Here is a 22525-nt window from a genome sequence, read left to right as displayed (position 1 = left end):
GTGACAGCCACCTTCAGCCTGTATGCGGAGTAGGCTATGTTACACATTTCAACATAAACATATCATACCATGACAGTTAGTAAAAGCAGTCGCTGTATTTCAACATGACACACAAATCCACTGTCCACTCTTCTGCACTCTATAGACATCCAGTTATAGATCAAGGCACACTGTCGAGGGTAGGCTATCTCTTCACATTGGCGAAAAAGAGAACCCTATGGGTTCACAGAACAATCCAAAACATACATTCTGTAATTTTATGGCATTTATAGGGTGTCATTTTTCCATTTTAATCTCATTTATAAATGATAAATTACAAATGACAAGCCTGCACAACTGATAATAAATCAGAAAGTAACATGCATTTAGGCAAACGTTTAAACAGGCGTCTGTAAAAGTTGCTGTAAAAGGACCATGGCATATCATTGCTGTCAACTGATTTGTAGCCCACACTTTGTAACACTGTAACAATAAGCTACAGTAGTGCAACATTAAGCGTCTCGATATCTGGCAACAATCCTGCAGTCCTCATTGAGATAACAGGGAGGCCTACCTGTGGTTCTGTGGTTACATAACAGTAAAATCGATTCAGTGACGTAAATTAAGACATGAAAGAATCCCCGTCAGATAAATGATTAACCAAATTGTTAATGATTATATTTCACAATCGATCGATCAACTTGCTAATTATCAGATATTCCGACCTATGCAATAACACGCAAGCCTAACTGTATGGACAAATGTGTATCATGGACAGATACTAAGCTTGCTGCATCGTAGCCATCCATCCCTCTTGCTTGGACAGGGTTGCAGCTACTGTTTGAGTACACATGCATTCTCTCACTGCCTTAAAAGTAAATGATGCTTCGGTAAACACAGCTCACGACACTGAGCCCGTGGAAAGAGGCCAGGAATGCATCCACATGCACACAGCGCCCAACATCTGACATAACAGAAAGTCTAGTAGTAGGCTAACACGGAGATTCATTGCGCTCTCTCAAGTAGGAAAATAATTGCAGTTGTTGACATCGCCCTTTTGTCACAAGGAAGTAGCCAGAACGCAATGAAACTGAAGGGCCCGTCATGTCTTACAAATCTAAAAATAGAACTTTCTAAACTGAAAGGGACCAATCTGTCATTCCTAACAATTTACCAATACACTAAGCAAGCATTTATGAAGAGATTAGCAGTTATAGCCTAAGCTTCATTTAGCGTGTTTAGCTGCACAATTATAAATAAACATTGTGGACTAATTAACTACCGAAAATAAGTGTTTCAGTGTTAAGCTAGCCTACTCAATGTAGTCCATGACAGACAAACCCAAGTGGTTGATATTGCTGTCAGTCTCTAGAAGGCTACCGCATCTCACCAGTCAGCCAAGTTCAGCTCTTCCTCTGGTTAACGCGGAGGCAACTTGGTAAGTTGGTAGATAAGAGATTGCTGTATGCTTGAACAGTTTTAATATAAGTTTTGTAACCAACATATATAAAATCAGACAACTTGTAATGAATTTGAAGTCGGGGAAACAAGCAAGCCAAAGTTATGCATTGATTTAACTCACTTCGCGGGAGAGGGCAGGCTGGCAGTAGGCTGCTAGTTGACTTCCCTGTAGGTCTCTTGACATCGATAACTTACTGCTCTAGAAACTTACCTTCGGAGAGAACTTGACAGTCTTCTTCTTCTCCATAGCCTTAAACTACAACACCGATGGGTGACTAAAGACGTTTACGACCGCCGCCTACAGTACTGGATGGGTAGTAACCTGTCTGAAATTGTTCTATGACATTCATAAGGACAATAGTTAGGTAGGTAGGCTGTTTCTTGTTTTACCAATTTCAGCTAGTGTGAATGCGGTGTTTAGCTGGAGGCTATAATTTCCATAAATAGGCTTCTTGATGAAATTATAGTTGTTTTAATAAATAAATAAACGAGTGATAGAGAAGATTAGATCGGTGTCACCAAGTGATTGTTAGAGATAACAGATTGCTCTTTTTTGTATTTCAGCACATTTGTGGAAAAATCCAGTTTCAGAAAGTAGGCCTACAACTCTTCAAAGCAGCTAATTGATGAGATCACTTTTGCTAAGTGCACAGGTAGAACCAAAACATGATCAGACTTTTACCTCTGAAGCTGGAGTTTTCCACCTCTGATGAAATGGTCACGGGTAGGCCTACAGCTTTCGAAGAGATGGGGTCAAAAGTGGTATATGAAAATACTGTTGTTGTGCATAAATGTTCTCTGGTACAATGCTAATGCATAAATTAGCATTAGGGTAGCAAACTATGTCCAAGGCTTAGAGTAAGCCCTGGGCATGATGGAAAAATCTGAGCTGGCAGAGAGAGAGGGACATCCATAAAGAGAAATCATCAAGGGAACAGATTGCAGTTGGAGGGGTGTGTGTGACAGGCGAGGGCTCACTCCTGAAAGGAGAAGAGAGGCAGGCAGTGTTCAGTGAGGAACAAAAATATCCCTATAAGACACTGCAATAGAGAACTGTCGTGTGCACTAGTAGGCCACACAAGTCTTTCTCTCTCACTCAGTGACTTTTATTAGCTGTTCTGTGGTTTTTTTTTGGGGGGGGGGGGGGTTGTTTTACAATGGAGACAGCTGCTTATCACAGCAGTCAGTCATGGTACAGTTTTCCATCAGAGTAACAGAGCTGACGGTGTAAGCATTGTGTCAAAGCATCAAACAAACACGAGTCAATGAGTTTCATCTGTGCAAATGGCCAAATGTGGAGCCGAGACCCTCTTGCATCGGCCGTACCAGGTCCAAAGCAGTCTGGCTCCCATTCAAACCACAGTGGGGAACATCCCAGACCTTTCCCATCATGCCCCTGGTGCCATGACAGAGCAGAGTGTGCTGTGGCATAAGGCAACAGTGTTCCTGCACCTCGGGACCAATGCCCCCCACCCCCCACCCCCCACCACCCTCCTCTCCACGGCAGGCCAACTGCTGTTGGGTATACATGATTATGTAATGGGGAAAAAAGTAAAGCACCTCGGCTCCGGGGTCCTCTGTAGACCCTTTATTCTCCCGCGAGGAGGCTGCTAGAACTGCTGAGTGTCCTATGGCTCTATGGCTTTAGTGTGCCTGGACTAGATAGTAGAGAAGAAGAGAAGCCATCGTAGAGTTAATATACAGAGAAGAGAGTACGGTCACAGCCAAAGAAAGCATGCAGTGGAGACTATATTGTGTTTCTTTAAGATATCTTTACCATTATCTTTAAGTCAATCTTTGGCACAGATCTCTAAAGTGTTCACAGCAGCATAGCACTTGTACATGCTTAGTGGGCCCATATTTCATTTAATACAGATTAATGGGAAACCTGTGTATTGAAAATAAATTCCACAGTTTAGATACAGAAATGACTCCATCTACCTTAGCAAGGTATACTGAATAAACTGTATAGTCTGATGGATAATATAATATTTGGATTAACATCCTCTATTAAAAGTTAATATACTGTACTGTACATCTATAGAATTGTGTTAAGATTAAGTTAAATCCTAATGATTTTACTCATCCATTAGGTTAATCATGATAGTCATTTTAACAGATCATCAAGGGAATATTATTGTATTGCAGTGTACCTCTTTTGTTATTTGTCCTTGTTTGTTGTGTCTGGACACAACAAACTTCTGTGTGTTCTTTTGCAAATGCAGGGCTCCTTTGGAAAAGAGATGTAAGAACTCAATGGGACTCACTTGGTAAAATAAGATGCAAAAAAGATAAAATAAATAAATAGATAAAACTTTGTTTTTACTGTACTTTTCTAGAAAATGTATCTTATGGAAACTATTATGCAAAAAATAGTGGATGCCACCTATCTCCTGGAAAATACTATTTTTGTGCATCTCTTTATAGCAGAAGCTATGCATGAGTCAATGCTGTAAGCTTGTTCCTAATATACCTTTTCATTTTTAGAGAACCAGACAAAAAGAGCACTTTTCCATCCATGATGGACAGTGAGAGGCTGTGTCAATCCCTGGGCCGTCGGGGGAGATGGGAGCCGCAGTCAAAGGGCTCCTTATGAGCGGAGCCCACCCTCACGTCACTGCAGGCCTGAGTGATGAGAGGAGCCGCTCCGCTGGAGGGACTGGAGCCGCAGGGGAGGGAATGTACACGCATGCAACATGCAATACACATGCATACACACACACACACACACACACACACACACACACACTCACACACACAAACTCTCTCTCTCTCTCTCTCTCTCACACACACACACACACACTTTAACCATTTCTTTATGCCCACACAGAAAAAAATGCACGGATGCAAATATTAAATAACGGGTACAATACATACACAAACTTGTGGACCAGTGGCATACAACAAGATCCCACAATATTACTTGGTAATATCATAATACTCAGTTCTTATGGGTATAAGTACACACACGAAAAAGAGAGAGAGAGAGAGAACCAGGTATGTACAATACTGTCCATATTACAGTAAACATGCTCTTGTTTCAAACCACTGCCCTCTGGTGGGAGGCCAGGCATCCTGCAGCCCTGACCAAGGCTCTTGGCCACTGTCAGTCTTCCTGCTATTTTTAGAAACTATTGTTTCTTACTGAGACACTTAGTCCATTACTACAAAAACTTGACATTTTCATTGGTTCCCTTTTTTGTTCATTTGTTTAGCTTTGTCTAGCCTATTGCCTGTGCACTCTATTTAAATACATACTATAAACTGCATGTATTACAGTAAATGTATGTAGTTCAGGGCATCATGTCAAATCAACTGACATTAAGCTATGTTAAAAAAAAATGGGAAACTGTCTACACAAACAAAATGGGCAAAAAAAAAAAACACTGCTGTGAATCTAAGTAGTCCTCCTCCGTGAAGAATGTCCTATTTCAGGTGTGCAGCCAAAAGACAAAAAAAAAGCAAACAAATTCGGAATGGTATTAATCAGGTGTGATCTGATTGTGGCTAAGCTGCGCTGACATCTAATACATGGCTGAGTAGTTGTTCCTTATGCAGCAGAAACAAAAAAAAGCGTAATTAAATATGGTTTCCTATTTATAGATTGGGCAACTCTCATGGCTCGGAACATTTAGGTATTCATACCAAGAATAACTTCAATCACATGAATATGTCTATGGAAACACTTTGGAAGCAAGTTTGGTCTGTAACTGAGAGTGTGCGTGTGTGTGTGTGTGCATGTGATGTGTGTGTGTGTGTGTGTGCGTGTGCGTGTGTGTGCGTGTTGGGGGGTGTGCACCGCAGTGTTTGTGAAAGAAAGATAGGCAGAGAGCAAGACAAGCACATATGATCCATACCCCAGTCCACTGAAATCTCACGTAAGCTAACACTCTGAGTAAAATCTGTCACCTCAGCAACTTTGGTCTGGGTGCAGGAGAGTTGTCAGCTCAAAGGAGATGCAGGGGGAAGAGAAAGGCCCTGTTGCACCCGTGTGAGTGCAGGCGTCAGCAGAAACGGCTTTTTCCCCCCCAGCCGGCCTTCCTCGCTCGCTCATGAATGGCCTGCTCATACCCTCAGACCCCTCCTCTCCTCTGTGTCCAGCAGCATTTGGAGGCATGAACATGTGTCTGTGTCTGGGGCTTAAACTGACTCCTCTGTGTTCTGCATTCAAGTGTCTGATTACCGCACCGTGCATGACTAAAAATGCTCATTAATGATGGCCACTCATACTAGTCTGTTATTGATCGGCATGGGCTTGCCAGGAAAAGGACATTCCACTGACAGGATGTTGAAACAGAGTATATAGGAAACTCCTTAGTGATATTCTCTAGAGATATTTTTTTGACTAAGCCCATTTTGTTTTAATGCTCACATGAACCAAAACCATTAACACACTGTAAGGCGGTTAATGTCAACACTGGCTGCCCCTGTGCACCCCACCTTTGCCACCTGGGCTTTAGGGGTACAGACTCTGGGGGCCCTGTCAGAGCTCCCCCTGTCTACACATGTGGTGACACAACAATGATAAACTATGGAGAGAGGCTGTAAAGGCGCTGAGTCACGTTTAATGACTACGCGCACTGTTTTGTTTTATTACGGCAGACAAAAAGCCTACATGTCTCCAGTTTCTCAGACTATAAAGTGTGACATTTTCCGGCTAAAGGTCTGTGCCACAACATTAATAAAGAACTGTGGCGAGCTACCTGGGGGTTGCAAATCTTTCAGTCTCTTGCCCCCATATTACGCAGAGCAACTGGTATAAATGGTGTATGCTATACAAACAGCCAGTGTTCTTTCAGACACAATATAGGTTTATTATTGCTTTCCTTTTCAGCAGGCCTGCTCACACCAAATAATACTGTGTTCTCAGTGAGAGACCCCGGTACTCAATATCATATCATAAAATGCATTATCACATTATCCGTTAACATAATACATTACTGTAACACATTTGGGAAAATAGAAACCCTTCAAAGTCACATGGAATTATGCCTTTAACTTTCTTGTTTAAAAAATATTGCTTATGATCATATTTACCTATTACTACTTATTTTCAGTAAGAACTGAATTACAGACCTCCAGTATCTATCCAATGATGAGGAATGAGTGATGCATGTATACCTGGCCAACAAAGATACATAAATCATAAAAACGGTTCTCTTCTGTCCATCTTGTCTATTCTATCAGTGCCTCACTTTGTCCCAAAAATCATGACGTTGGCAGAGGGAGAAGGAGAGAGGGTGGGGTGGGAAAAACTGACCACATTTTGTCCTGTCCATTTCCCTTTGAGTTGGCAGCAAAAATCCTCCATACAGTAGAGGAGAGTGACGACGGTGCACATGTTACATCAGGCCTCGTCCAGTCTGGACCTGGACAGCAATGTGTTGGCAGTGCAGTGCCCTGTCCTGCTGTGAGTCTGCACTGTATAGGCTACTGCACTGTGTCTCTTCTTTGTTGTCCAGCTCATTCAGTCCCTCTCCCATGAATCACATCTTTCATTTCTGACCATAATTGGCCAAACCAGAGGCTTCTGGCCCAGCGGCGGCCAGACTAATGTTACTGGCCTCTGTGGTAAATTTCACTGTTGTTGCATCATGAGAAGTCACAAGGTAGAAGCGCTTAAGAATCAATCCGACGCTCGTGCATGGAGGATGTGCCAATCAGGGCGTGCCTTGAATCCTGCGACCTGACATGAGTTTTTATTTCGGTACATCCTGGCTGTTGGTTTAAAACAACATTGTGCCACATTCCCCAACCATCTTTGAACTGCATTTTTGTGCTCTTTGCAGGCAGCCTCTGGCCTGGTGTCTATCAGGAAACCCTGGCACTTTTACAGTGTTTTTTCATCCTCCACAGGGGCACCGTTTGGAGGCTAAATTTAAACTCATAGTTGCTGTTGTTATGTCTGCTTGTGCTTTGAGGAATTGAGCTTAAAATGATATTTTTATCAAGTCAGTATTATCAGGAATGTTAGCTGATTTATGTACAGTAGAATGCAATTTTGTCATCAAAACATAAGTAAAGTTCATCTAATTTTAAATAATTATCATTGTGTGGGTAAATGTTTTCTCTACTAAAAACAGTAACATAGACTTTCAGCAGCTGGTAGTTTTCTGGTTTTCTGCTGCCAGGGTACTGACTCTTGTCATTTTACACCCCTCTTTTGGTGACAATACACCTTAAACAGTTATTGCCGGATAATAGTATTGCTCAGTTTTATTATGTGGGTGTAATACAACAGGTAGTAGAGTTTTCAAAGCTTCTTATAACTGGTCGCATATATGGCTTTGCGACATGCAGGTCTAGGCTATAGTTGATTTCTCAGCCCAACTGTCACTTTTGACTGTCACCTTTGACCCTCTCAGCCCAAAGGTCACCATTTCACAGTCCTTTAATTGCTGTTGTGAATGGGATATAATGAATCTGAGCATACTGTATGTGGAACAGAAGTGAACTGTTGCTTTATTACTGTAAGAAGATTATTGGGCTGGTCATTTATCTGTCAACAGCTATTGCCAAAATACTCATCATGGACAACTGTTTATTTTTAAAATTGTGAAATCTACTGTATGGTCAAGGTATGACCTCACTCCTTATGGCCTCACTCCAAGAACCTCGTGGCCTCCATCCCTCCTTCTCTCTCTCTCTCTCTCTCTCTCTCTCTCTCTCTCTCTCTCTCTCTCTCTCTCTCTCTCTCTCTCTCTCTCTCAACTTCTCACTCCCTCCCTGCTACTTGCTCGCAAAAACTTGTGTCCAGGTTGAACAGAACTTCTTTCTGCTCCCCGTGCACACAGGAGAAGCAGGCAGTCGCAGGAACACCAGGACCCAGACTGCTGAAACATCCACGCGCGGCGCCTCATGACCAGTGCCCAGGTCCAGTGACCACAGCAGAGGACAGCACTGTGACAGAGAAGTTACCGCGACCCAACAGTGTGTTCAAAATCTCTCAAGATTTTTTTTTGAAAGATCTCCTGGTCCTGTGAAGAAACTGACAACTGGAGCTGCCACCTCTCATATCAAGGTAACACAGCATTTGGATGCAATCAAGATTTATTATTTAACTGTGATTGTAAAACCAAATGAAACTGCACATTAAGAAAATGATCCTGATATTGTAACGTAAAGTAAAGTGCATTTGTATACGTAATGGTGAACTGTAAAATAATAGATCAGTATTTTACATTTCTTTGTTTGCAACACTTCTTTGAACAGAATATGGAACAGAGGTAATTCCATTATTCTAGGTGTAGATTTACAGTGAGCGGTGACCAGATGATTGTAAGAATTGTTACTGTAACAGTGCTCATATCAGAATTTGTGATGCTTCAGGTAGCACAGAACAAGGTGACGCAACAAAGAGAGTGTAATTTGAATGCAATTTCTCTGTGACTGTACTGTACTCTGTTTAACTGTTTGCATTTAGGTGACCTTGTTGCTCATGAACTGAAATTTGCTCGGGAATGGCACATTTTATTGTAAAGAGTTATTAATTAATTAGTAGGCTAGTTATTAACGTTGATCAAATTGCAGCAGAAAGTATGTCTAGCATCACTAGTTATCTGTGAAAAGAAAATACACTGGGCATGTAAAATCAAGTTACTAAAATGGCATCATGGTGATCACAGTGTTCTTATAAAATAAAACAGCAACAATGAAGTAACGACTGACAGAGGAAGGACTTGTCATATGGCATGCAATATGTCTACTTCAAATATCTACACATCTATCATCAATCATCTCTAGGGGTTTTGCGTCTATACCACATTTCTCCAGATGTACAGTATTGTACATATCATAATATATACAGTGTTGAAATAGTATACTGTATGTGCCAGCATGTGTTTTCTTTTCTTTCTCTCTCTTTCTATGTCTTTCTGTTTCCCTCAGACTCACTCTCACTCATTTCTCCCATTTTCACTCATATACAGTATTCAGTAGCTCTTCCCCAGTCTCCATCTTTATCAACGGATGTGTCTCTCCTGAATGCAGATGTGTGTAAATAGGATCTGTTTACCTGTTGCCAGCTACATTAACAAGCCCAACTACAGTATATGACTGCTGCACTGTACTACTCCTTGGCCACTGTACATGTGAATATGTGTCTATTTGCATGTGTGAGTGTGTGTATGTACATGTATCATGCATGTGTGTGTTGTTAGTGTGAGCATGTGTGTGTGTGTGTGTGTGTGTGTACATGCATTTGAGTGTGAGTGCATATGTGTGTGTGTCTGTGTGTCCGCATGTGTGTGTGTGTGTGTGTGTGTGTGTGTGTGCGTGTGTCTGTGTGTGTTGGGCGAATGGGCATGCATGTGTGTGTGTGTGTGTGTGTGTGTGTGTGTGTGCATGTGCACGCTTGTTCGTACGTCTGAATGCGGACACTGTTCTATTGGCGTGGGTCTCCAGAGGATCAGTGGGTGAGGGCCTCTGCTGGCATACGCGCCTCTGTTTACATTGGCCGCCGCGCAGACTCTGGGTCCATGCACGCCGACCACAGCGGGAACAGACCCCTGCTTATTGGCTTATACCGTACGGGAATGGAACATGGCACACCAGCTGAATGGCGATACTGTGGCGGCCTCAGGAATATGACTACGGCCGTTTAGAGGCGTTTTTCAAATGATGCACCGCGGCAAGATGTGGGCCCACTCGCTGGCAGTCCAGGGAGGTCATTTGATTGGCTACACTGAGCTGTGTTGTCTGTGATGTCCCTCGTTTAGGGATTTTTACGCATTTGAATGTTGTCTGGATGTGATCCAAACCTTTCCTGAAATTCTAGAATTCTCTTCAGGACTTCAGACTGTAGACTTCAGGATGTTCTGCCAATGAATAGATGAATGAATGAATGAATGAATGAATGAATGAATGAATGAATGAATGAATGAATGAGCATATAATAATGATACAGAAAAGAAACAGAAATGATCCTCAACAGATACAGTATCTTATATTTGCCCTGTTTTTCACAGCAGGGTGGAGCTCAGAGAATGTGACACTTCTACACCTTTGTGTGGGAGAGAGAGAGAGAGAGAGTGAAAGAGAGAGACAGTGAAACATGCTCTCTATTTGTTTATAGTCTTGTGAAGTTGCTGATTATGCAGTTTTGGCTGAAGACAGACAGCCTAAAGCCACACAACATTCACATGGTGCTTAGAAGATACTCTGACATCAAATTAATTCTCAAGGGGTTAGCCAGATGACTTAAAACAAACCTGAACATTACTGTAAGCGATAATTATATACAAGCGCACGTCTAGGATATGACATGTGAACTCGTTTGCCAGCCTCTGCAACCGAATTAGATTGAAGATAAATAGGCTATGACTTAGACATAGAGACATACACGCGAAACAAACATCCCAAACACAATGCCTCAGGCATTTAAGATATATATATTAGAAATTACACATAGATGATAGCTAAGTAAAAATTATCAAATACAGTATGAGCGCTTATTGAGTCAGATATGTGCAGACAAAAACAAAACAAAGTCATAGATGCTTCATGTCAGAATATTGGACCTACATCTGTTAGAGCCGGCACATTTAGAATTCTTAGATTCTAATCTTCTAATGGGTAATGTGGCTGTGGGCTCAAGAGGGTTAACTCTCATGGTGGGGTGGGTGCCCACACGAGTACACACACACACACACACACACACACACACACACATACAGTACTGTACATACACACACACACCACACACAGCTGGGCCTCAGCCAGCTGGTCAGTGGGTACAGTAGTGAATAGCGCACAGAGGAGGCCACTATCTTTGGAATGTAGCCACTGATGGAAGCTTTCCACTTTAAAATACACTGGACAAACAAATGAAGTGTGAGGGGTGGATTCAATCAATACCCCTATACTCAGAAAAAGCTTCAAGTCTGTTTTGTAGGCTGAACACATTTCCTGTTCCAAAAACAGAGGGCCTTTGTGTGTGTGTGTGTGTGTGTGTGTGTGTGTGTGTGTGTGTGTGTGTGTGTGTGTGTGTGTGTGTGTGTGTGTGTGTGTGTGTGTGTGTGTGTGTGTGTCTGTGTGTGTGTGTGTGTGTCTGTGTGTGTGTGTGTGTGTGTGTGTGTGTGTGTGTGTGTGTGTGTGTGTGTGTGTGTGTGTGTGTGTGTGTGTGTTGGATTAGAATCTGAAAAGTAAACGTTCTACTTCTAAGAAAGTGTTTGAGAAGACTTCAAATTCAAATCACTAAATTATCCAGTATAAAGTCACTGAGGGCCTTACCACTCAGCCTTCTCCTTAAATGAATTTAAGTTGCACTTTTTCATGCATTATTTTACTGTAACTTGTACTCATTAAACCCATACTGTACCTGCTACTCTTCTCCTATAGGGTACATCATGACTACCTTGCTTCTTCTGTGTGCATGTTTACATGTCATCTCAGCAACTCCAACCTTTGGAGACCTCTCTGACGGAGGTAAGGTCCAGGCCAATCATGCATTTCCCTTTATTGAAAAGAGCAAAAAATAGAGATCGACAAAGATTACACTCAATAATATGACAAATGCCTTCATTTCTGAAGTTGTCTAACTGTGTTAGATAACAGTACAGCCACAGTGAGATATGTTGATAGTCACTGCTGTGTTAGTGTTGATGTTCATAGCGCATGTCCCTGCTGTCACAGTCACTGCTAAGATAAGATAAGATAAGATAAGATAAGAGAAGATAAGATATCCTTTAATGTCCCCCAGGGGGGGATTTGTCTTGGGCTGCAGTCACTGCATCACACACTTACAACATACTACATAAAATATTCACAAAGTATAGACAATACAAACATGCCTCACTGCATCCTCCACATCAGACACGATCACAATGCTGTGTGAGTGTTGGTGTTCATAGCTGCATGTCCCTGCTGTAACAGCAGTCACTGCTGTGTGAGTGTTGGTGTTGATAGCTGCATGTCCCTGCTGTAACAGTCACTGCTGTGTGAGTGTTAATGTTCATAGCTGCATGTCCCTGCTGTAACAGTAGTCACTGCTGTGTGAGTGTTGGTGTTGATAGCTGCATGTCCCTGCTGTAACCGTCACTGCTGTGTGAGTGTTGGTGTTGATAGCTGCATGTCCCTGCTGTAACAGTCACTGCTGTGTGAGTGTTGGTGTTGATAGCTGCATGTCCCTGCTGTAACAGTAGTCCCTGCTGTGTGAGTGTTGGTGTTGATAGCTGCATGTCCCTGCTGTAACCGTCCCTGCTGTGTGAGTGTTGGTGTTGATAGCTGCATGTCCCTGCTGTAACCGTCCCTGCTGTGTGAGTGTTGTTGTTGATAGCTGCGCTGTTGCTCTGCAGATGTGGACAGCACGCTGAGCGTCAGCATTCCCTTGGAGAATCCGCTGCGCCCCCTGATGGGAGCCAAAGTGGTGATGCCCTGCTACTTCCAGGACAACACCGTGCACGACCCCGGCGCTCCGACCATCGCCCCGCTCTCCCACCGCATCAAGTGGAGCTACATCCACAAGGGCAAGGTGTCCCTCATCTTGGTGGCCTCTGATGGCCAGGTCCGCGTGGAGACTGACTACCTGGATCGGGTCCACCTCATCAACTACCCGTCCATCCCCACGGACGTCACCATGGAGATGACCGAGCTGCGCTCCTCGGACTCCGGCTCCTACCGCTGTGAGGTGATGCACGGCATCGAGGATAACTACGACTCTGTTGACGTCCAGGTTCAAGGTACAAGAAAAAGAGAAAACATATAACCATCATTAAATAGAGGGTCTTTATTGTATTTGTTCATTTTTACAATGTGGGCTTTTTGCCATGGCATATGGGAACATACTGTACAGTATACTGTACTGTACATGGCAAGGGCACCTTAATTCTGAGAAACTGGCAGCTGATGTTTTTCCTTCATGCCTTGTCTGAAGGGATTGTGTTCCACTACCGAGCCATCTCCACCCGCTACACACTAACGTTTGAGAAGGCCAAGGCTGCGTGCATCCAGAACGGCGCTGTTATCGCTACCCCTGCTCAACTCCAGGCCGCCTACGATGATGGCTTCCACCAGTGTGATGCTGGTTGGTTGGCTGACCAAACAGTCAGGTACAGTTGATCTATACAGTATACCATACATCAATATCAATATGTGACTTCATGAATGTATCTATGATAATAATCTATTGTAGAATTCACATGCACCTGGCACATCAAGTGTCATAACAGCATAGTGTAAAAATAAACCCAGACACTAAAACTGATGATAAAACCTCAGGTATCCGATTCTTGAGCCTCGTGAGGGTTGTTTTGGAGACAAAGAGGACTTCCCTGGTGTTCGTACCTATGGCGTGAGAGATGTCAATGAGACTTATGATGTGTACTGCTTTGCAGAGAAGATGTCAGGTATTTCACAGTGTACACACACGTACGCATTTGAACATGAAGTGTTACATAGCCTATGCATGTATGTGTCTGCGTCTGTGTATATTTACCTACATATTTTCATTGTGATTCCCCATGCCAACTCTAGGCAAGGTTTTCTATTCCATGTCTTTTGAGAAGTTCACCTTCATGGAGGCGATTGACCAATGTGCCAACCTGGGGGCCCGACTGGCCACCACTGGGGAGCTCTATCTGGCCTGGCAGGGTGGTATGGATGTCTGCAATGCAGGCTGGTTGGGCGACAGAAGTGTACGCTACCCAATCAACATCGCCCGTCCTCAGTGTGGTGGTGGCCTTCTGGGGGTACGCACCGTGTACTTGTACCCAAACCAGACTGGCTTCCCCTATCCTGACTCCCGATACGATGCCATCTGCTTTGAAGGTAAGTCCAGTTTTGTAGCAATCCAGTGTGTGGCAGGCAAACACAGTAACATTACATGCCATGTCTTTAAAAGGGTATTTAACACTGGAATTGGGTTTGTTTTGAGAGTAAACCCAAGAGCTCTATTGCTCCGTATTCATGGGTTTCATCAGGTCCCTTTCCACAGGTGTATAAAATCAAACGCCTAGATTATGAATGCAGACTGCATGGTGCTTGATTAATACACCTGTGGAAGGGGACCTGAAGAAACCCATGAACTACTCCCTCCCACAGCCATTTGATTTCCACGTGTAATAATGGGCTGGGTTTAGTTGTACTGTATATAAACTGTGCTGCTCTGTGTCTCCTGCAGAGCATGAGGAGGAGGAGGTGCCACCCTTTCCGTTCCCAGAGCCCGAGAGGAGCACTACGGAGGGGCACTTTAGCGTGGGCACCGTCACCAGCAGCCCTGTGCTCTACCCCGGCCACTCCACCACCGAGGGCGAGGTCCGCGCCCAGGAGCCCACCGAGGTGCCCCTGCCCTTCCCCCCCGCCACCTTCACCAGCACTGTCACGGAGGAGGTCATCACCATGGCTACCGCCCGGCCAGATACGGGCATGGAGCGCCCCAAGGAGACTGGCACGGCAGGTTGGTGACATGAAGTGCGTCTGTGCCTTGAAGAAAGCCAAGTATAGTGTTGAGATCATGGTGTTGGCATTGGTTTATTGGTTATCAACCCGCTGGACATATCAGGTCTTTACATTTATTACACTTGTTAGGAGTCATGACACTTTAATGATGTGGTGACGTGGTGTAAAATGGTAATACACACTGACTATTGGTGGCACTAAAACAGAAATAAATAAATCAGAAATGTAACTACTGACTACAAGAAACGTAGAACACAGTGAAAGTGTGTCTGCTGGAGGACGATGGGAAACAAAGTGAATCTAATGAGAGCCATGAAACAATATTTTTCCAGCTTAAGAAATATTTCTCTCTCTCTCTCTATCTCTCTACAGGTGTGGTGTTCCACTACCGTTCTGGTTCCAGGCGTTATGCTCTGACCTTCGTGGAGGCCCAGCTGGCTTGCCACATTCAAGGCGCGGACATCGCCAGCCCCCAGCAGCTCCAGGCTGCCTATGAGGCAGGCTTCCATCACTGCGCTGCAGGCTGGCTCAGTGACCAGACCGTCAGGTCAGTCACCCAACACTGGACATTGTACTCTCCCCAAACACTAGAATCATAAATAGCCAATGTCAGTCATTGAAATTTGATCAACAAGTCAGCTTTGCAGAGTTGCACTGCTAATCAATCAGTGTTTTAACATACAGTACTAGGCCTACTGAAGGATATTGGTTTGTATGTAATATAACAATGATGTGTTCTGTACTAAGGTACCCCATTGTGAATCCTCGAGCCAAATGTTCTGGAGACCAACATCAGCAGCCTGGAGTTCGCTCATATGGCCTTAAGGACGCCAGGGAGCACTACGACGTCTACTGTTACATGGACCGACTGAGGGGTGAGCAGCGCTGGTCTCCTCGTCTCTTACTGGGAAGCCCACACCTTGTTTCAGCTGAGAGCAACCTCTGTGATTCTCAGCGCTCCAACTCATGTTTGGCATGGCTCTTTTCTCAGGTGAGGTCTTCCACGTCAGCAACCTGGCCGGCTTCACCTTCTACGAGGCCTCGTCTTACTGCAAGAGGCAGAACGCCACGCTGGCCTCGACGGCCGAGCTGTACGCGGCCTGGAGCCAGGGCATGGACAGCTGCCAGCCCGGCTGGCTGTCTGACCGCAGCGTCCGCTATCCCATCCGCAACCCAAGACAGAGCTGCGGTGGGGGAAGAGTCGGGGTCCACACCGTCTATGTGTACCCAGGCCAGAGCGGCTTCCCCAGCCCCTACTCCAGATATGACGCCTACTGCTACAGAGGTAGGACCACTAGAGTGAACCAACAGTTCACTCTATAGGGTTAAAAATGACATTTTACAAACCCTATAAGGTTTATGTCTATGTCTTAGTATGTCATGATATATGCTACCTATGTTGCTTATAGCATTTTTCATATTACAATTACAATTCATTTAAATGATTGGTTTACATTTTTGTGACACTGGTTGGATTTTGCCTTTGTAGCTGACCTGTCCATGCTGATCTCCGAGGGCATAGTGGACACAACTCAGATGGTTTCGGAGTGGAACATGACCGTAATCACAGATCTTCTGAGGCCTGGTACAGTGCTTAAACTCAGTCTAAACTTGTATATGGATCACTTAAAGCGCACTGAGAGCATATTTATATGTCCCTGTGCATGTTTCCCTTGTAATCCTCTAGTGCGCCCCACCATCTCTCCTATTTTCGTGGACATTTCTGGCTCTGGGGAGTTGTCCGGAAGTGGCTCTGGAGACACGTCCGGGGACGTATCGGGCAGTGGCAGGGCCAGCGGCCAGGAGTCTGGATCAGGCGTTGACGGATCTGGCTTCCCCGTGAGATTCCAGGGCAGTGGAGAGCGGCTCTCTGGAGAGGGCTCTTCGTCCGAGTTTCCTGAGGAGGCATCGGAGGGCAGCACCGTCACCTTCCCAGCGGCCTCCGGAGACTTGTCTGGAGACGCCAGCGGCGAGCGCTCCGGGATGGGAGAGGGGAGCGGCTCGGCCACCGTGGACTTCCACTCGGGCGATCTGAGCGGAGAGGAGAGCGGCGGTTCCGCGGTCGTGCTGGTTGACCGGGAGCTGGTCGACCAGTCCATCATGCCGACGCGAGCAGAGCAGGAGCTGGGCAGGGGACCGTCGGACATCGGCGGTTCCGGGTTCCTCAGCGGCGATGTCAGCAGCAGCGGGTCTGCGTCCGGCCTCCCGGATCTGACCTTTGTGGACCACAGTCTGGTCCACCTGACGGGGAGCGGTCAGGAGGAGCAGGAGGTGTCCGGCTTCCGGCCCCTCGGCTCCGGCGACGCCAGCGGCTACGGCTCGGCGTATCCCTCCGGCTTCCCGTCCGGCGGCTCTCGTCGTCCCGACGGGGTCATCCTGAAGGAGGACGAAGTGTTCGAGGTGACGGAGCACCCCAGGGAGACGGCGGAGCAGGGCCAGGGGTCAGTGGAGGCCAGCGGGGCCGAGACGGCCGGGCTCTCCGTGGAGCTGCCCCCCGGCTACACCTACGAGCGCTACATGAGGGAGTTCATGAGCGGAAGAGGACCGCACGGGCACGTGAGCGGGCACGACGCGGAGGCGATGCCCACCACGGTCTGGATGGAGCCGGAAGTGTTCCCAACAACATGGGCTGACGTCACCACAGAGTCCCCTGTCACCACCACCAGCAGCAGCAGCAGCAGCGGGGCAGTCAGTATCAGCACCACCACTGTGTCCAGCATCACCACCGCATCCTCCGTGCCACTGCAGACCCCAGCCGTTGTGGAGGAGCCAGCTGTTGAAGACGGTATAGTTGCTTGATATTCTTTTTCCCTTTGCACATTTCACAATTTACACATTGCACACTGCATTTAAGTTCATGAAGGTACTCCAGTAAATCTGTTTTTTGTTTGTTCTACAGGAAGATTATCCTGTAGTGCAAAATGTGACTTCAACCATGAATTTCAAACGTTTTAAATATAATAAAAAAAATATGATAGAAACTCATTCATGGTATATCTAGCACGTTGTTGAAGTATATGTTTGCAGTCCATAGCAACTGCTACATGGCAAACTAGTAAACTTAAAAAAGTACATTCAACTTGTCCAATATACATTTCTTGGAGGACATCAAAACATAAACATTACCTGGAGTGCACAAAATATATTGAGAAGAACTGAATTTATTCACTTTTATGCACAAAATCACCTAGCCTGAATACATTGTCCATAGTTGATTTTGTGCAGTAGCTTTCAGTTGAAGCTTTATTAAATTAGCAGTTTATTTATTGTTTTACTTTAAAGGCTGACCCTTATATTGATTCTGCCATATCTTGGCTCTGTCGTCCTGTTGTAGGTGATGCTGACCCCTGCGAGCCCAACCCCTGTGGCTCTGGGTCATGCTCCGTCCAGGATGGCATCGCAGTGTGCCAGTGTCCTCCAGGACAGACAGGAGATGACTGTGCCACACGTGAGTCATATTTGAATAATAATTTTAAAAAACAACAACAAGAGAACTACTGTGTGTAATTTGATATTGAATACAGTATATTGATTGTAGTGATATATTGTTTTATTTGCTGGCTGAGGGACCAAAAGGTACGAACTGCTTTTTTTTTACAGCTGTGCCAAGATACCTCGAATGTAGTGCCATCACTCGGCTCTGACTCTAGCCTCTCTCCCCATGTCTCCTGCAGATGTGCATGCGTTTGACACTCCACTGATAAAGTGCATGCCGTGTGTGTGAGGCGTGAAGATACTTCCTGAGTTTTTGTGACGCCAGCTGTGCATGACAAATTGTGAACATGGGTCTATTGGTGGTTCCCCCACAGCAACGCAGGGCTGTGAACAGGGCTGGGAGGAGTTCATGGGGAACTGCTACCTGCACTTCTCCGAGCGCGAGACCTGGGGCAGCGCAGAGCAGCGCTGTCAGGACCTCAACTCCCACCTGGTCAGCATCACCACCCCGGAGGAGCAGGAGTTTGTCAACTGTGAGTAGGCTGACGAGTACACGATACTATTCGGTGTACCTGTGTGTGCATAGGAAGGTGCTTGAGCTCTCTTGTACTTTTTTTTCTGCTGGCCAGCCAATGCACAGGATTATCAGTGGATCGGACTCAATGACAAGGATATGCAGAACGAGTTTAGGTGGACGGACGGGACTCCTATGGTAAGTACTCCAGAATAATCACATGAAGTCAGTGAACAATTCTATAGGTGTGTATTTTTGGCAAATATTTTTGGTAAAACCAATTATTTTGATGGTGTGATGACACTATAAAAGTGCAAAACAATGAATGCAGCCTCTGACTGGTGCTGATTTAGTCATTTCCCCTGACTTGCTGTGATCGGAATATTGAGATTTAGGAAGAGGATCCAGTGCAAGATGAGTAATTTGTAGGTTGCTCACACACACAATGCATTCCCTCACACACCAACCTCAAGTTTCTTGAGAACTTTAATCAGTTTCTTGAGAACTTGAGTCATCCAATCGGAACATATGGTACCGGTTATGTCGTTGTTCTGCAACTTTGCTCAAAAAATTGGCCCATGTATCGCCTAGAGTTAAAAACCAACTAAAAGGAACATGATCCTCCCTGATCAACAGCGTTACACAATATCAAGCAATCTGGGCATGCATTGACAATGTACCACTTGACAAGTTCAATTGTGACATCTCTGTGCATCTCTGATACTGTATAGGCTATGAGGCAGGTCAGCACTGCACGGTTGACTGTTTGTAGGTTTATGGCACGTATAGGCGGAAAGCTGTTGCTCTCAAACACTGTCCACCTTGAAAAGGGTATTTGATGTGTTCCAATTCATTAACGTTCTCAAGATACTAATGATTAACGTTCTCAAGAAGCTTGAGGTTGGTGTGTGAGGGAGTGTATTTTGTGTGTGAGCAACCTTGCACTGGATCCTCTTCCTGAATCTCAATATTCTGATCATAACAAGTCTGGCCAAATGACTAAATCAGCACCAGTCAGAGGCTGCATTCATTGTCTTGTATAGCATTTAGTTACACATCTATCCCTAAAATAAATAAATATACTGCAGACTCCCCACACTAATGTTCAATTTTAAAAGATTCCTCAAAAACCTACTGAAGTTATTTTTTATCTTTAAAACAAATTATCTTTAAAAAAAACTGTATGTTGATGCCTTCATTGACAGAGCTTTGAGAACTGGAGACCAAATCAGCCCGACAACTACTTCAACGCTGGAGAGGACTGTGTGGTGATGATCTGGCATGAGAATGGCCAGTGGAATGATGTCCCCTGTAACTACCACCTGCCCTTCACCTGCAAGAGTGGGCCAGGTCAGTGTCCAAGTCTTCACCCATATATTCTGCAATCGATGGACAAGGGTGATGATATGGCATTTAATGTGTGTCAAAACATCTATGTTGCAGAATAGGAGATATACACCCTCTTGTAACTTTGTGCTGTTTGTATCCCCCTCAATATAGTCATGTGCTCTTCGCCTCCTGAGGTGGAGAATGCTAGGCTGATGGGCAGCCCCAAACATCGCTACCCTGTCAACTCCATCGTGCGCTACCAGTGTAACGGTGGCTTCGCACAGCGCCACCTGTCTGTGGTGCGCTGCATGCCTGATGGACGATGGGAGGAGCCCCAAGTGGAGTGTATAGGCAGTGAGTTTCCACCTTTCAGCTAATTCATCAATAGTTTGCTTTTTGAAACCTGAGTGATATTTAAAAAATGTTATGTTCCTTACATCCTCAACAGGTAATACCAACATCAGACTAAGGAAACGATCCCTGAAGCAGCAGTCTAAAGCGGCCAGCAGTCGGACATTGCGAAAGCACCTCTAAACAGGATAGAAGGGACTAACATTAGGGAAAAAAGGATTTTGTTGTTAAAAAATATTTCTATGAGACATTTTTGCCTGACGAAAACAAACACACCTAAGAGATATTGCCCAACTTTTTTTATACTTTGTCAAACATTAGATTTTGTAGTCTGCCTGGCTAATTGGATTTAAAAGTGTTACTTTGAATTGGATTTAAAAGTGTTACTTTGTTCTTAATATAAAAGGGAGTGCATTTAGGGTTTTTAGCTACATTTGTAAAAATGTACAACTGTTCTTCTGGAAACCCAATGTTTGTGTTAATTTAGAGAGAGAAAGTAACTCCTCAAGTCCTACTGTAGCACTCGCCATCAAAGACAAAAGGCTGTCTTGACTACAGTTGGTAATTATGAAAAGCTCATTGGTTTTTTGATTTTTTGTTTTTTTTGTGTGTTTTTTTTGTTTGTTTGGTTTTTAATTTGCAAAGTTTAGTATATTTTTGTAATTTGTTTTCTGTTTTACTCAGGACCACAGAGAGTACAAGTATCTTTTCCTGAGAAAAAGACAAACAATTCCCCATTAGCTCAGCCACTGGGATCCAACAAAAAAGACTTACATTTCTTATCTGTCTTACATTTAGACAGACCAACTAAAGTTGTGGTCAATCAGATCAGTGAATTAGTAATCCTGAATAGTGAGATCTAATTTGTTTTCTGAGATCTTACAGATTTCACTTTGCAGTGCATAGCACTTCAGTTGCACCACAACCAGTGACCATAGCCACACTACCGATATAATATTTCATTTTAAAGTCCATAACTGTTAAATGGTTAAAACAATCCCTGGTTGTGATAAAGTAGTTTCTTTCTCTATACGGAGAAGACAAGTCTCTAAAAGAGACCTTTGTCTGGTTGACATTTACTGTGAATGCCTTTTGGCCTGAAAGATGGTACTGAACCATGCTTGATGACAATGCACACTATTTTGGCCCTCTTGGCAGATTTGACACTAGCGACTAGATTTCACCAAGCCAACAGAAGTATTGATCAAATAAGATGATTGTGTCCAAACCAGAGTTTGAGAGAATGCTTCAGCCTTGAGATATCTGTCGGTCCTGTAGGATAAATCAAAAGGCAAGAGATTGCCAATCCATACTGTTTTACCTATTAGACTGTACAGTAGAAGAAAGTTTATGTCAAAAACATTGGTGTCTAATAATTGTCAAATTGCCATCACTGTCTAACCCCTGAAATAAATATTTGGCACCAAATATATTGTATAATAGCATGGTAATTTATGATCTTGGGGTGGAAAAAAAAGATATGTGCTGAAGATTGATATAAATGTCTTGCTTATGTTGACCTTACCATCACTGGCCAGTTAGGACCTAAATGCATGTTTCTGAGAATGTATGTTGACGTGAGTTAAATAAGAATGTACTGGGTAAGTGTGCAAAAAGGTGCATGCGTGCTGGGCATGCATAGGTGTGTGTGTGTGTGTGTGTGTGTGTGTGTGTGTGTGTGTGTGTCTGTGTGTGTGTGTGTGTGTGCGTGCGTGCGTGCGTGCGTGCGTGCGTGCGTGCGTGCGTGCGTGCGTGCGCGTGTGTGTGTGTGTGTGTGTGTGTGTGTATGTGTGTGTATGTGTTAATATGGGGGTAGGTATGCAGTCCTTCAAAAGCACACAACAAATGTGATTCAATATGTGCTGTAAATGTGTGCCTCTATGTTTGATGAAAGAACCTGGTTTGAGACGAAAACACAAATAAAAGTTTGAATACCAATCCTCTGCTCGGTAACTAGATTTGGTAGATTAATGATTTTGATTGTGATTTTGAAATACTAAAAACTGCATGCTTCTATTTAAACTATTGAATGATGTTGCATTTCACTTTATATGCATTTTT

General features: G+C 44.3%; 2 protein-coding genes across 7 annotated transcripts in view; one reads left to right on the top strand and one right to left on the bottom strand.

The window, feature by feature from the left end:
• ppip5k1b (diphosphoinositol pentakisphosphate kinase 1b) overlaps nucleotides 1-1664 on the bottom strand; it is a 31097-nt gene extending 29433 nt beyond the window's left edge. For all 5 annotated transcript variants that reach the window (XM_062548223.1, XM_062548224.1, XM_062548225.1 and 2 more), the window contains exon 1: nucleotides 1562-1664. The gene's annotated coding sequence lies outside the window, so the exon portion shown is untranslated. The remainder of the gene's footprint in view (nucleotides 1-1561) is intronic.
• Nucleotides 1665-6812: 5148 nt separating this feature from the next.
• On the top strand, nucleotides 6813-22388 carry acanb (aggrecan b). 2 transcript variants are annotated; one of them, XM_062548220.1, is made up of 19 exons: nucleotides 6813-6850; nucleotides 8235-8461; nucleotides 11779-11865; nucleotides 12735-13118; nucleotides 13313-13487; nucleotides 13657-13784; nucleotides 13912-14205; nucleotides 14558-14833; nucleotides 15208-15382; nucleotides 15583-15710; nucleotides 15827-16120; nucleotides 16325-16420; nucleotides 16523-17620; nucleotides 18170-18283; nucleotides 18645-18803; nucleotides 18900-18982; nucleotides 19990-20134; nucleotides 20285-20467; nucleotides 20562-22388. In XM_062548220.1, exons 3-19 carry the CDS (start codon nucleotides 11787-11789, stop codon nucleotides 20645-20647), a joined length of 3897 nt encoding a protein of 1298 aa, XP_062404204.1. In that variant the 5' UTR covers nucleotides 6813-6850; nucleotides 8235-8461; nucleotides 11779-11786; the 3' UTR covers nucleotides 20648-22388. The 2 variants fall into 2 exon arrangements, with proteins under 2 accessions (XP_062404204.1, XP_062404205.1); XM_062548221.1 differs by lacking the exons at nucleotides 18645-18803; nucleotides 18900-18982; nucleotides 19990-20134; nucleotides 20285-20467; nucleotides 20562-22388 and adding an exon at nucleotides 18510-18626.
• Nucleotides 22389-22525: the final 137 nt, after the last annotated feature.

Source organism: Sardina pilchardus, chromosome 10 (assembly GCF_963854185.1).
Source record: "Sardina pilchardus chromosome 10, fSarPil1.1, whole genome shotgun sequence".
NCBI classification, from domain to species: Eukaryota; Metazoa; Chordata; class Actinopteri; order Clupeiformes; family Clupeidae; genus Sardina; species Sardina pilchardus.
This window is presented reverse-complemented; position numbering and strand designations above follow the sequence as displayed.